This window comes from Mycetomoellerius zeteki, unplaced genomic scaffold, assembly GCF_001594055.1.
Source record: "Mycetomoellerius zeteki isolate Tzet28-1 unplaced genomic scaffold, Tzet1.0 scaffold151, whole genome shotgun sequence".
NCBI classification, from domain to species: Eukaryota; Metazoa; Arthropoda; class Insecta; order Hymenoptera; family Formicidae; genus Mycetomoellerius; species Mycetomoellerius zeteki.
Window position 1 is genome coordinate 386,941 of NW_017256458.1, and position 15,063 is coordinate 402,003.

Genomic DNA, 15,063 nt, shown 5'->3' on the forward strand with positions numbered 1-15,063 from the left:
TGTGTGAGTGTATGTATATTCATACGTGTGCGCGTGTGTGTAACGTGTGGTTTTTTTTTACCTTTATTACATGTACATAGTCTGTACGACACGACGATGACACGACTATCTAGATTGGAAAAAGGTGGCGGCGCGCTCGCGAGGCGCCGGCGACCTAGTATAGCTATAGTATGTTTGCTAGAAGAAGGTTTTTACTCTCTTTCGCTCTCTCCTTTCCTCCGTTTCTGTTTTTCCACTGTCGAAGATCCGACCGAGCGATCCTCGTCTAGGACGGTCCACTACCGTTCGATCGTTCTTCCCCGAAGCTGAGCCCAGGCGAGAAATTCTCGACACTCTCGCTTATCTCGTCCGCACTCGTGTGTCTCCGTCAGTTTATTATTTTTTTTTCTTTTGATTGTAAGCCTCTCTTTTTCTCTAATATCCCTCTAAGATTTTCGTATGCACAATACATCGCGCTCGCGTATAACGTTTGCAGTCGCGTTTATATATATTATAAACTCCCGCGAGAGAAGGTGAAGTGAATCGGACAGTGCTCCATTCTTCGCGAGAAGTCTACCGGCTCGCATCACCGGTCCTCGGCCGCTGACGGCCTCGAAGAGAGAGAGATTCTCCTCGGGGTCATCGACGCACCTCGTCCTTCCACGGCCGACGATCCCATAGTGGCTGATGTAGTCGTCTCTCCTCCTCGTTCCGCAGCCACCATGATGACTTACTATTCGCAGCGCGAGTCCGTGAGCGGGTCAAGCTTCAACGATGTCCTCCTGGAAGAGATTCTCCGGGCGTGGACTGACGAAGCTCCGTGCTGGCTTGTACGTCATGCCGCTCACGCCGATGCCGACTTCTACACTACTAGGTATGTGGCCCGCTGGATCCATCAGCGGACCTAACGGGCTCGCCAAGGGACTTTCCAACGGACTCTCGGGCGGTCCACCTGAGCCCGGGCTCGCCAGGCCGAGATTCAATGGCGAATTGCCGTTGTTGTTGCCGGCACTATTGCTGCTGCCGAGGCCGCCACTCGCGTTGCTGCTCGTGTTATTGTTGTTGTGGTGCTGGCTAGCTTGCATCACCGCTTGCAGATTTGACGACAGACTGGTAGGCAAACTCGTCGACAGGTTCGTCGCCATCATATCGTGTTGCTGCGAATGCGCCGCTGCCACCATGCTGCACATCTGGTGTCGCAAACCTGATGGATATCGAAATTAATATAGAAAAATTGAAATCTCGACAGGATAAATACAATTATTTTGCCAAAAATTTCCAATTTTTGAGAGAGAAAGATTTTAGTATATTTTTTAGAATTTCGATATAATTGAAATTAAAAAATATTAGGTCTTCTTTAAACTTTTTGATACATTTCTGATACATTTTGAAAAGAGAGTATGTAGCAATATACGTATTATAGTTTTAAAAAAGCCGCTTTTTTCAAATTGCTGCAAAAACCGGAAAATTTCGATTTTTTTTCCGAAAAATTGCTGTTTTTGCTATGTATAATAAGTAACTTTTCAGTTTCTTTATAAAATTAATGCGATCTATGAAATTATGTAGCATTAGTTATTTTTATTTTTATTAAAATTTTTTAGTTATCCTTCTTTTTTATAGTAAAACCTAATCTAATCTTCTTTTAGTACATAACAAAGCCTAAGTAGACAGATTTTTAACTCTAGTTTGCCACACCCGGTCTAATGAACTCCTGAAGTGTCTCTTTGTAGTTAATTTTTTTTCAATATTTTGTTACGAATTCAGTTTAAATCCAAATTATTTTCTAGACCTACTATTATCATATAAACATGATGTTTGGACTCTATATTTTTAATTCTTACATTAATGGTGCAATAGTGTTTTGTATGTTTTATTGAATACATTATGCGACCTCAATCTTTTATACTTCTACAATCTTTTGTACTATTTTTTATAATTTCAAAATTTCTGTTAACTTATCCCGCTGTGTACCCTATACGCAATTATTTTTTTTACGAAAGAACCGAGAAGCAAACGTGGTAGGTTTTACGAGCACGCATGAATTTTTCCAAAATGAATTTTTCTACCCTTGGGAAAAAAATCAAAAAAATCCGCGGAAAAATTGGAAAAACTGAGTTTTTTTCCGATCCTTTAAAACTATAATACGTATGTTCATATTTGACGTTTTTTATTTATTTTAGTGTGTAATTTCACCCTGAAATATCGACATGCATTTATGAATCACTCTGTATGTGCGCGCGCGCGTGTGCGTGTGACTACACACTTTATAGTTTATTACTGTTATAGTATTATTATATATTATTACGTAACATTACTTTTATTATTAGTAATAGCGAGGGAGTAATCACTTAATATAATCGTGGGACAGAGTCCCTGAAATCATTATAAAATTCATATGAAATTCCTATGTATAATCCGATAATTACATGTGCAATCACGAGAAATCATTGTGTAATATTATTAGATAAAATCGTTTATGTTACCAAATGACTTCATATGTAGTGAAGAAAATTATTTGTAATGAGATGAAATTGTATGAAATCATGTAATCTATGGGATAATATTTCAGCTAGTGGTTACCCTCTCGAGTAATAGATTACGTTTATGGAATGCATTTCAACGAAACGGTCAAGTATCTCAATCCGCCCCGCATAGTATGTAAAGCATCAATCACTGGTCTCGGAAAAAATAAGAAAAAAAAATGAGAAAATCTGGTGTTGCCGTTACCTTGAGCGACCGCTGCGACCGCAGCCGCAGCTGCCGCACCCGGGCTGACTGCGCCTTCCGGGCCATTGCAAGCCGCGTAGTTCGCCAGGCTGGGGTACATCGTGGTCGGCTCCTCCTTAACGATGTGTGGCGAGTGCCCGTCGCGGAATACCACCGCGCGAATCACACCGCGGATATGCTCGTCTGGCCAGACACCCAGCAGAATCCTCTGCGGTCGTCCTCGTCCCTTCGGGCGCAAATCTACGGAAGAGAAAGAAGAAGGGTAAAGGAAAAGAGGGCAATGAAGAGGAAGAATTCATTTCACTGCAAATCGGTTCTGTGATTGTGCATGTGGTCGTGATGGTTGCCTCGCTACTCGTTTTCTCGCGTTGGTGCTTCTTCGAGAACCGCGAGAATAATCGTGTCTCATAATCTCTCTCGACATGAAATTAAAATTTAATAGATTTAAGAAAGAACGAGGACGAGATTCTTATGCGACATTCGAGGAATCATTGGACTTTATTAATGAAGAAATCTCCGTGATAAAGATGCTGCGCTAAATAAAGAATTCTGAACGACAATTGTTAAAAAAAATCTTTTTAAATTTTTCGTTTGTTTATTAGAAGAAAAGGTGATAACATATAAGATTCTGCTCTGTGCTACTATTTTAAGTGGACTCCACTTAAATTCTGTTATAATTAATATCTCTTGCAAAAACTTTAACTTGTTCTTAGATATCGAAGTTGTGAAATAATTCCTACCACGACCGGCGCGACCTTTTTGTTGAATTGATGTTTTCCTATTACGAGATATATCAAAGTTTTTTTTGTATGATATTTAATATTACGTTTGGCTTAAAGATCATGAGTAACAAATTTATACTCTAAATTAGTTCTTAAGGTGCTGTTCTATTTTGAGAAGATAAGTAAGCTTGAATAATTGTATTTTCGGACATAATTAAATGTAAATTTTGTTAATGTTCTTATATTGGGTTCTTAACAAGTGAACTCCGGGATTGATTTTAACGAAGAACATTGCATTGTTTTTCGTTAAAAATCTTTGTGGTTATCATTTGAAAATGATTTTAAGAAATCCTTAGAGGTATCTGTGAAGCAAGAAAGAAATGCTCGTAAACGTTCCCGAGGGCAGAATCAACGCAAGAGTATTGCTCGAAGAACGTATTCATGAAAAGTAACGTCTGAATCTGATAATATCTCAATATATTCAGAATTTTCTATGAATTCAAGTTATTTGGACTTCCCATGAAGTCCAAATAAACTTGAAGAATCTAAATTCTGTAAAAACATTGGGAGATTCATTTTATGATGACATTTAGATAGTCACATCGTAATGTTTCTTTTCGTTTAAATAATTTTTCATATTTTGTGGATTGTCTCAATCATTTCAAGTGTATTTTATACATAAACTTAGATTCAAAAATTATCGTTTGCGATATCGTGATTTAAAACTAAATAATTATATAATTAAACAAATAAAAAATACACACAAAAAATAAAAGAGAGATATCTATATTACCAACCCCCTTTTCTTCTAATTAATTCATCAAGGATATTTTTCTTTGTTCGAAACTCGACTATTGAATCGTGAAAAAAAGAATTCACACGGTGTTTTAAGATAAACTTCATCTGAGCTTCTCTCATTTGAATCGCAATTACAAATACGAGTTGAGAATATCAAATCGACTTTTATCTATTGAACTGTTCCACGTTTCAAAACTAGTTGAGTTCCTTAGCAGAAACGCGACTATAAATACGAGCCTTAATGATACGTTTGATCAGTGTTTACTGGACGTTACATGCTAATGACGCGTAACTAAAGGTTACTATTAGATATTAAGTCCGGTCATAATTGCACGATGTAATTGCGGCTTTTACGAACGTAATTGACTTTTCAGGCTTATTCTTCTCCCGATCCAATGCCGTTTATCAACTATTTACAATTAGCCACACCGTCGCGGTTCATTATACGAGTTCTTTGCGTGATCGACCAAGGTTTTAAGAACGTTTTAAAAGCCACGATGTTGAACGCGTGGAATTTCAAGTTCGTTTCGAGTTTACCAAGTAAATCATGAAGAGATAAAATATATCTTTTTTATATTTTGAGGCATAAGCGTAAATTTTCTGTCACGATTTTTCTTTCCAAACCATAAATTCTACATAAATTTTTCAGCTGTTCTCTTTATAATGTATGCCACTCGTGTTCTGACGCTCGGTGTTATAATAATAATCTACTGCATTTAGATTCTATTCGATCGACATTAATCTCGCTCTCGTCAATGAGAAATATATTGTTAATATACCATAAATTCTACGTATATGCCAAAATTCCTACAGGAGACTTTTTTTTATAAAAAGTTTTTCGTTTATTACAAAGATAATATTTCAATTATTACATATCTTTTTACATAATTTTGAGAAATTTATTTTATTCTTTCTTAATAAATTACTAATTAATGTTTACTTCCTAAAAATAAGATTTTTTTCCAAGGATCTCTCTCCTATACGAATACTTTGTGCAATCATTATAAATTCTTCAATCATCTTTTTTAACACGATATGTCATTCGTATCGCGGTTCTCGATATTTCTCCATTGTTACAATAATCCGCTGCGTCTCGATCCGGTTGTTGGCATTGTCTCTACTCTCATCCTTGAGAGACGCAATGAGTGCATTCAGCGGACTCAACAATTGAGTGAGTGCTCGCTGCATTATTGGTGTATTCTTCTAGATCATCCAATCAGACGTTTAGATCTAGAAAAATACATTAATAGCAGCGAGCGCTCACTCTACTGTTGAGTCTGCTGAATGCGCCCATTGGCTGCGTTCAGCAGAGAAAACTAATCAATGAGCTCTCAGTGATTCTTTAATGTGATTGGTTTTTGTTCTTCGCTAGATCTGACATGAGTGTAGGAACTAATCATATTAGAGAATCCACTCATTAATCAGTTTTCTCTGCTGAACGCAACCATTGTTGATCGAAGAGCGAGGGGCATTTTCAGAGGATACTAAAAATGGCAACTAATACTTACCGGCCCCGCCGTCAGCGCTAGGACCTAGCATGTTGTGTACTCGATTCGCGTACAGGACAAACGTCGGGTAGGGGATATCGTATTTCCTGAAAGGTAGAGAAGGGATACAATTATAATTTGTAGCTTATAATTATAATCAACATAATTTATAGTTTTGCTCAGCTCCACCACGTATCTTACATCGCATTACGTTACGTACTCTTAATTAACTTTAGCTATTCTATCCCGCTTGTTCGTATTTTAATGCTGTTTTATGTGTTTATCCCGTTTCATTACGTAATTTCATTTTAATTTATATTAATTTTATTATACCGACGGAGAATGAAAGATTCAACGGAACATATTTGAATGCATGACGATGGAAATTATGCAATCTCTCGAAATTATGCAATCGCGTGGGGAATAGGTACCTGCGATGACGTTGTGCGTTTAACGAAGTAACGTAGAACTCTTCGCGAAGAGTAACGAGAAAATCGCTCGTCTCGTAGTTGTATCTTGCGCGATTATTGTCGCATTTCGTCGTCTCGTTTGCTCATATAAAAAATATATCAATTGAAACATAAATATATCAATGTTTATGAAAAATATATCGTGACATTGAAATATATCAATGAAATTAAATTAAAATAAGAAGCCTCTTACAGATGAAATAGAAATTTATGAAATGGCAGTAGAGTCGTGTTGCGTTGGCGGGAAGTATTTGAAAAGCATTATAGATCGTCGAATCGATTATCGTAAAAATTATCGCTCGCAGCTCGTAAAATCGTGCTTTATTGAGTCGCTTTGTACGCGAATTAAAAGAAATCCCTTTAACGGCGAGTCGACGTTGTTACGCAAACGTGATACAGGCTTTACGACATCCGCCGCGCAAATGATTTTAAAGCAAGCCGCTTTGAGCGGAGTAGATCGGATGATTATTTAGCATGATTCAAGTACGGCGATAAGGTACGCTTGATGCAGGATAATTTCCAGGAATTTTTCATTGCGTAATAACCCGGCTCTATTGTACGCGCCGCATCATAAGACATTTATATAACAATTTTAACTATTTACCCGATACATTGCGTGAGTTGGCGCACACGGAGGAAACAACGGCGCGGCATAAGCTCGCATAAAATGTTTATCTTTTGCGTATCAATTATTAACGTTATAAAAGAACACGCTGCCGCGGGCGCGGGACCAACTCTTGGGATAAGCAATTAAAATAATTCTTTAATTTTTATATTAACGCATTTCATCACTCGGTGTTAATATTAAATGATACGCACCAAAGTTTTATGCAACTGCGCGTGGAATATATTATTAATTTTATTATTGGTTCCATTGCGCGGATACACACGGATGGTGTACCCATCGTATACGGAAAATGATTGCGAGTAAATTAATTATTTTTGCAGTATACATCGGAGACATCTCGATATATTTTTTAAGTTAACGCGTTTTATATCAGCCAGTATTAATATATTATATGTAATATAGTGAAAAAGTGCAATTAAATGAGATAAATAATTTTTACAAAACAGCGTTGGACGTTGGAATATTTTTAAGATTAATATGTTATATCGATCAATATTAATATTACATGAGTTCGATGGTACTGCAGGCTATTTATTTTTGATGCAGTATTTTTTAACGCGATTTTTTCTTCCAAATAAATGTTTTATCATTCTAGCAATTAGTTCTAGCAATTAGTGAGATATATAAAGACATAATGTCGTAAGTACGTTATAAAATATTTAATAATATATTTCAAGAAATTAACGAATTAATTTAATGCTATATAACGATTAACATTAAATGTTGTCCAAAATTTGTAATTCTAAGCGTTGACCTAAGGTGTGTCGACGTTTATTGCACAGCTTAAAAGTTAGCGGAATGAAATGAGCACAATAAATTTGTTATATAAATAAAAATATTAGAAATTGACTCTGCATTTTGTTCCGCTAATTTATAAAACGTACTGTTCAATACCTTAAATTTTTTTTTCTGTCTGGATTTTTAATATTAATGTACTGAAAAAAATACTAAATTCTAATAAATCATTTATTTGAAAATAACGCAAGCTAAATATTTATTTAAATATATATTATAAAGATATATTTATTTAGTACAAAAAAACATTAATTTGATTTAATAATCATTTCTTTTGTAAATATTTATTTACTGTAAGTAAATATTTAATTGGCATATTCAAATAAATATTTATTTACATTTAGGATATTTTTTTCTTAGTGTACATTAAAATATTTTAAATAATACAAAATTAGTAAAAGTATGACTGCTTTGAAAACGCACCTTGCCGCTTGGCTGAGGGAGAGTCCTTCCTTCAGCACGCTGAAGATCGCCTCCGCCATAGTCTCTGGTCGCCAAGACTTAAGGGGTCCACGTTCCCGGAAGCGTAGATTGTGCACCAGACTCTGGTTGGTGTTCCAGCACTTCTGCCACATGGACTGCAGCTGGTACTGGTAGCTGTCTGCTAGTAAACGCCCCCCGTGGAAAAGAGAAAACACAGAAAAGCAGCTATTAGTCGAGGCGATCGACCAGTTTAAGAGCGGGAAGAGAAAGGAAACAAAGGGGGAAGGCAAGGAATTCAGGGTGAATAAATGTCCTCATTATTGCATGATTCTTTTATTAATTGATCGTCCATCACGCTCGTCTAACATGCGTTCAGTTGACGAGCGAACTCTCGCGAAAAGTCCTCAATCTGCGTGCGGTCGATCCATCGATCGGGATCGAAACGGGGGAGGGAAAATGAATCGTTGTCGCGCAAGCGATTCCGCACTGTGCAAGTTTCACGTCGAATCGATATCCGCTCGTCTGAATGCACGCAGGTGCATCTACCGTTTATACCTTGAACGTGGGCGGAGTCACCTAGAAAACGGCGCTTAAGAAAGACAGGTATGTTGTGTTGTGTGTGTGTGTGTGTGTGTGTGTGTGTGTGTGTGTGTGTGTGTGTGTGTGTGTGTGTATCTATTCACGAGTGTGGTAAAGTAAATCTAAGGAATTTACGTCTTTCTAGGTGAAATCCAAATATCGATTGTATTGCCGTTCGCCGTACAATCGTTACAGAACATTAGAGAATCGTTGTTAAACGGAATAAAAGCGCATTGCGGTTAACGTCAACGCGTGTCACATTAATGCTACTTAACATTAAACCTTTTCTTACTTAATGTTAAACACGAACAAAGAATTATTGCGTTCGCGGAGGGAATTCTATAGAAACACGGAATGTACTTTAGAGCACGTCTCAACTTAAGAAATCGGGAACGCATCGTAAACATCTCATATAAAACGACCCAAAACAAACAAACAAACCGTTTTAGAACACACATCCTGTATCGCTGGTTATCAAAAAATTCGTTTATATTCCGGAGTAACTTGAACTCCTTATTGCTCTTTGCTTTATCAACGAAACAAAATTGAAGTAAAAATATCAAATCAAATACAATTCCACTTAAATCATCAGACTTGACATTTAGCGTTATATAATGCGAAAACGTAATAAATCAATTAATCATTAATTCACTTATAATTGCTTTATTATAATAATATCGTCATGTCCGATCAGACGGCTCGCAATAAAGAGTACATGTCACTTGGCGCCGATATATCACATGCTATTATAACGCATTAGAGTCTCCTTGACGGAGTATTTTTTAGCGTCGCGTGTGGAAAAATTTATCAAATAAGAGAATCTTGATCGACCCGAGAGAAATTGGTGACGCGAAAAGAGCGGGGGACCTAAAGCGAGGTAACGGGTAAAAGAAACGTCCGGCGTGGCGACACATTTACAGTTGACTTCCGCCGTTCGCGTATGGCACGTATGACCGGCCTCAATTCGCAACAATTATTTGATAGTTAACTTATTAGGTCTAATTAAGCCTCCTAACCAATTTGACGATTAATACAATTCATCGGTAAAACGCGCGCGCGCGGCTAGTCTGGCTATTTTTAGACCCGCATTCTCGCGGCGCATTTGACGCCAAATCCCCGCTTCGTGTTATAATACCGTTCAAATATCCGACAACGAGTGACAATATCTGGTGACTTGAACCACATAGCTACGTTTAATCCTTCGGAACTGACGTGAGCCTATTGGATTCATTTAATTATATGTTTTATGTTACATCTATAAATTTAAATTAACGCACCGTTTGCAATTCAAGTCTTTTTTGACGAAAAAATAAAATTTTACTCTCAAATTTCCTTCTTATTTTTCAATTTTTACTGAATAAAATTTTAATATTTCATTTCAACAACACATAAGTTAAAAACTATTTGGTAATGTAATAGATGTTGAAAAGTAACTGAATTTTTCTACATTTTTTGAAGATCTAAAACAGTGAAAAAATTTGAGCCAGACAAAAAATCCAGATTGCAGACGGAGGTTAAATGATAAATTTAGTATTGATTTTTTTTATATGAGTTATGTTATTTTGATTCCTTGAAATGAATTAATGCTTTTTAATGAACATTATATTAAATGAGTCTCGTAGACCTATGACAATCAGTAACTGTGTTAGAGATTTTGACATCAGTTCCGAAGGATCAACGGCTGAATTACATACGATCAATTTTACTTATATGAAGGCACTAATGTAAGTACATTTTCTTCTTTCGTGGTTACTCATCGCTTTCGAGTAATGCATGCAGTTGCTAACAGAATCGAAAGTAAAGACTTTCTTGCTTCGACCAAGGAAGATTCTAGTGAGACAGTCTTTCATGTGGAACGGCATAGCGTAATGTCGCTTTCATTCATGTTACGCGTTCAATGACGTTACGCAACGTCTTGTTTGGGATCTGGTCCAAGTCTTTTATTAACGCACCGGAGAGGAATCGTCCTCTACGGCGACCGCTCGCGAATACCGCGGGATTACAATCTTGCGCGGCATGATTATCTCCAAGGCGGTAGCACCGTCGTAACGTGGCCTGGTTTACGGCCCCACCGTGAGATATCTCGCCTTTACTTTACTTTCGATACTTTATCGGGGAATGTCGCGCGCACGCCTATTTTAATACCGTTCATTCACACTTAATTCTCTCTCCTCTCGCACTCCCTGCTCTCCTCACGTTTGCAAGCGCACCTCGCTTACCACTCGGCGTGTCGCACTTTTAGTGGACGCGCGATAACACCGGTATAATATTACATCGTTCTCGCCGGGATTCAATTAACGCGCCGCTCGTAAATACGCGAGCTGCAAGTCGCCCCCCGGGGGCGACGATCGACGATAATGTGACGCGAGAAGTACGCCAACGCCGGTCGTCGAAGGAGAAGGCGTTTCGCCGTTTTTTTTTTCATGAGCTCCGAGCGAGTTTGCGGACGCGAACGATAACGTAAAGTCCCTGATGCGAACGAAAGGTACGTCTGGACGACCTATATGAAATTATTTCGATCGTCGCTCGTTATACATCGTTCTTTACCGTAAGATGACAATAATATTAAGACTATTCGCTACCAGCACTTTTTTAGCGAGTTATTTTGAAATCTGACTTCGAGTCTTTATCGGATGAAATTAGCGGCGTTACGTTCTTCTCGGAGAAAAGCCGAGCGAATGGCTTTTGACGTTAATTACCACGTGTTGATAATTGCTGGATATTAGTTGCTTATTGCTCGCGACGCTCAGCGACGCTCAGCGCGTGTACACGTCAGTCGCAGTCAATAATTGCCGCAAAAAGTCGGCTAAAGCGTACCCTGTTAACGTCCGTGTCCTGTTCTCCGCGCGCGTAATTGAGTCGTTCTTTTTCGCCTCGAGCACACCGATGCCGATAAAAATATCGTACCCGTCGTCCTGTCCCGCGACACGCTCCGGTGGTGGTAGTATAATCTAATATCACTCCTCTCGCGTCGTCGCGCTGTCAAGTATTGTGCGTCATGGAATGAGATTTTTTTTCGCAAACGACAAACTAAACGCATGAGGAAGATATGCCCCCTAAAAGTTTTCACCGTCAACTATTTCGAGGCCAATGTTTATTCAGAGAGTTATTATAGCGGGATATTGCATTCCACACTGAAAAAAAAAAGTTTGATATTTGTGACTATAATTGCACGGTAAAATAATTATGGCTAGGAGCTCCATTTTTATAATTATTATAATACTATAAATGTTAATAAAAATAATATGGCTGTGTTCAAGAGAAAAAGCAGCTTTGCAAATGTTGAAATTCTTCAATATAGTTGGTTTATCCATTGAGGAAAATGAAAATGACTATAAATTTATAATTATTTTCGGGACCATTTATTTTTTGATATGTAGAACTATAAATATACTTATTCTTACTACCATTATAGCAGTAATAACTATAAAAATGGAGCTCCTAATCATAAGTATTTCACTACCGATTATAATCACAAATACCAAAAATACTAATACCTTTCTCTCGTTGTCAGTGCAGTTCGCAATTACAACGAATTTGATTTTGATTTAATCGCACGAGCGGAATTGTGCGTATTTGTAAAATATGGTGCGCGTGTTATTTTTACGAACAAATTTTTGTATCAGCTAGGTCGAATAACGATCTCCCGTTTTATCACGATTTAACGTAATACGTTACTTGAGTCGCGTGTCGGCAAATTCAGAGCCGATATATATTTAGATGTATGCCTCTCTTTTATACGGTTCGCCGCTTTGCTCTACTTTCATTACGTTTATCTGCGACTATTCCTTTTACGCATTACATCCGTACTATTTATATTGCCATTAAATAACTGGCATAGCTGCGCGACCATTACAACTTATAATAATATTGCGTTCGCGCGTTATTATACGCGGTACGTGCTGTGAAACATTTTTGTTCGTTGATTGAATATTTATCGCGCCACTAGATCGACTTTCACAAGTAGGCGGCATACTTCCTTCATCCATTTGCTCTCCTCACGTTCCTAAATCATCTTTCTAATCTTCCTTAGCCTCAAACAATGCCTCGATTTAACAGGGAACGGATGTGTGCTCGTTTCATAAACGCGATTATCCATTAGGCAGATTTGGAATGTTAGCAGAAAACGCGCGCTCTTTCTTACAAAGAATCGCCTTTCTCCTCGCCATGATCCTAATACACTAGAGATAATTATCTCGCAGTTATTGTCGGCAGCGAAAAGACTCGAGTATACAAGGTGCGTAACATGGCAACGCTAATAATTTAAACAAATATTCCGCTAATAATAAAACTCGTAGAAAATATATGTCTAGTTACGACAATACCGTAAGCATCGACAACGATCTCGGTGATAATTTGGTCCCGTTGAGTCGGAATATACACATGACGATTGGAAAGTATGTACAAAGTGTAGTACATGCGAAGAACCGAGTGTATACCTCGGTTTTATACAGTCAGAGAAAAATGTAGCAGTTACTATAAAGCTGACAAATAAAACTACACAATATGTTCATATATATATAATATATATATATATATATATGTTGAATTTATGTACATAGTTGAATAATTATAAAATAGTTTATTCAACTATATACTTATATTTTACACATAAAACCCTATATATAAGAGTATAATTAGACTATATAAGGGTATAATTATACTATATAAAGGTATGATTATACTATATTATTATACTATATAATTACCCTTATAGTTGTCATCTTACTGCCATCTTATTGCCATTGTTTTTTTTCTCTGAGTGTATATTCGTCGATTAAATTACGTGGAAGACGGAGATGAGTGGAAGGCACTAAAGTCATTACATACTAAATCATTCCCAAGTATGATTTGCAAGAATGCGACTCGCAAGAAAGCGCTCCCGAAATTGATGCGACACGTTCGAAAACGTTTCTGCGACGCTATTTCCTTTTCTCAATTGGCATTAAATTTCTCTTATTATAACTTTAAGGTCATGATAGATTAACGCGTTACACTTTTGTTTTAATTAATTGTGGAAATTTTCATAAAAGCTTAACGTCGAATGCATCTCTATCCTGTCTCTCGCTCTCTTTTAGTATAAATATTTCTCGCGTGCGTTCTCAATATGAATCGAGTTATCCGCAAATAAATTAACGTGAAGTCCTTTTATTGTATAATATGTCATGGAAATTCTATTACTTCAGAAGCGCTGGAGAACCGAGGGAAAAAGGATCGGAGAATATTGTCGCGAGGGAATAACCGCGCTAATCGCCGTTGATGCAATCGATTCTGATGGATATTAAATTTAATCGAACGTAGACATTTTTTGCCGATTAAAGTCCCCACCCGATTTTACCGCGTTATCATTTCGTGCGGGCACGCGACGCGAACGCGGCGTTCGATTTTCAATTAGCAGGCAAATTCTTCCCGCGACCTTGCTTGTGCAGCGATTTTCCGCGTTGAAGTCTACGGATTGCGCGTCGATTGTCGGTACCGTGCGGCGCATGCTCCGGAGGAATCATACAAGTGGATCAAAAAAGAAAAAAAGGAAGACAGAGGAGGACAACGATCGCGAAAGTGTTCAAACGTGTCCAGTATTTGAAGATGTTTCGTTAAATGTTTCTTTTTTTTATTTGGTCCTTATAAGGATTCTTATAATCAAAACTTTTAAAAGAGTAGATTTAAAGGCATCGTATTTAATTTCAGGATAATCGAACGCGACATCGAGCAGTGCCGTCTCTTATTAGAACGCTCCGGTCACCTTTAAACATACCGTTTTTTTTTTTTACGACCTGAGAATGCGAATGCATCTCCGGAGAGGCGAATAAAGGTTGCATGGCGCGTCGTGTCGCGTCCGACGGCATGCCGCTCGAAATCCGACTGAACTTACTGTATTCCCTTTGCCTTAATGTCGTCTGAATGAACTCGTTGTCTCTGGGACATTAAATTTTCCACATTTTTCTTCATTTCTCATCCGCAAGGCAAAGGGACTGCCGCCGCATTCTCGGCTGACGAGTCTCGCAGTCGCGACAATCGAGAGAAAGACACGGCAGAATATCACTTTGGATTACATTTTCGCGCAATTCTACTTAATCCTTCGGAGCTGATACCAAAATTTCTAACACATTTATTGGGTCTGTAAGATCAATTTAATTTATATTAATTAAAAGGCATTATATATATATATATATAATTAATTCCTAGGAATCAAAATGACATAGAAAACGAATATTAAGTATATTTTAATAAAAATTCAAATTTACAAAGGTAATATAAAGAAAATTGAACTGTTTGACAAAGAAATTTATTATACAATTAAGGGTCCAATACACTCCGAAGGATTAATAAGAATCAACGCGCGTCAGTCGAAAAGATCGAGCACTCACTGAATCGAAAAAAGAGACGAAGCAAATTTTCACTAATGATTTCATAGATAGACGAAATTGTTCGCGAATATTATATCTGTACGCAAC

At 37.5% G+C, this 15,063-nt stretch overlaps 2 protein-coding genes across 2 annotated transcripts; both read right to left on the bottom strand.

Moving 5' to 3' along the window:
* Window positions 1-740: 740 nt before the first annotated feature.
* LOC108720475 (homeobox protein 2-like) lies at window positions 741-1,160 on the bottom strand. The gene has a single exon (XM_018444515.1). It carries the CDS (start codon window positions 1,158-1,160, stop codon window positions 741-743), a length of 420 nt encoding a protein of 139 aa, XP_018300017.1.
* A 1,163-nt stretch (window positions 1,161-2,323) lies between these two features.
* LOC108720476 (protein bric-a-brac 1-like) lies at window positions 2,324-8,181 on the bottom strand. Its single transcript, XM_018444516.1, has 4 exons — window positions 8,030-8,181; window positions 5,735-5,820; window positions 2,707-2,946; window positions 2,324-2,352 (listed from the first exon to the last, which is right to left on the bottom strand). The coding sequence occupies exons 1-4, from the start codon at window positions 8,179-8,181 to the stop codon at window positions 2,324-2,326; spliced, it is 507 nt and encodes a 168-aa protein (XP_018300018.1).
* Window positions 8,182-15,063: the final 6,882 nt, after the last annotated feature.

Excerpts from the sequence above, each read along its gene's own strand:
- LOC108720475 (XM_018444515.1), bottom strand. The coding sequence starts at position 1,160 with ATGGTGGCAGCGGCGCATTCGCAGCAACACGATATGATGGCGACGAAC.
- LOC108720476 (XM_018444516.1), bottom strand. The coding sequence starts at position 8,181 with ATGTGGCAGAAGTGCTGGAACACCAACCAGAGTCTGGTGCACAATCTA. Across the intron at positions 5,821-8,029 it reads TCCCTCAGCCAAGCGGCAAG|GAAATACGATATCCCCTACC; the intron begins GTGCGTTTTCAA and ends TCTACCTTTCAG. Across the intron at positions 2,353-2,706 it reads GGTCGCAGCGGTCGCTCAAG|GGACTCTGTCCCACGATTAT; the intron begins GTAACGGCAACA and ends TAATGATTTCAG.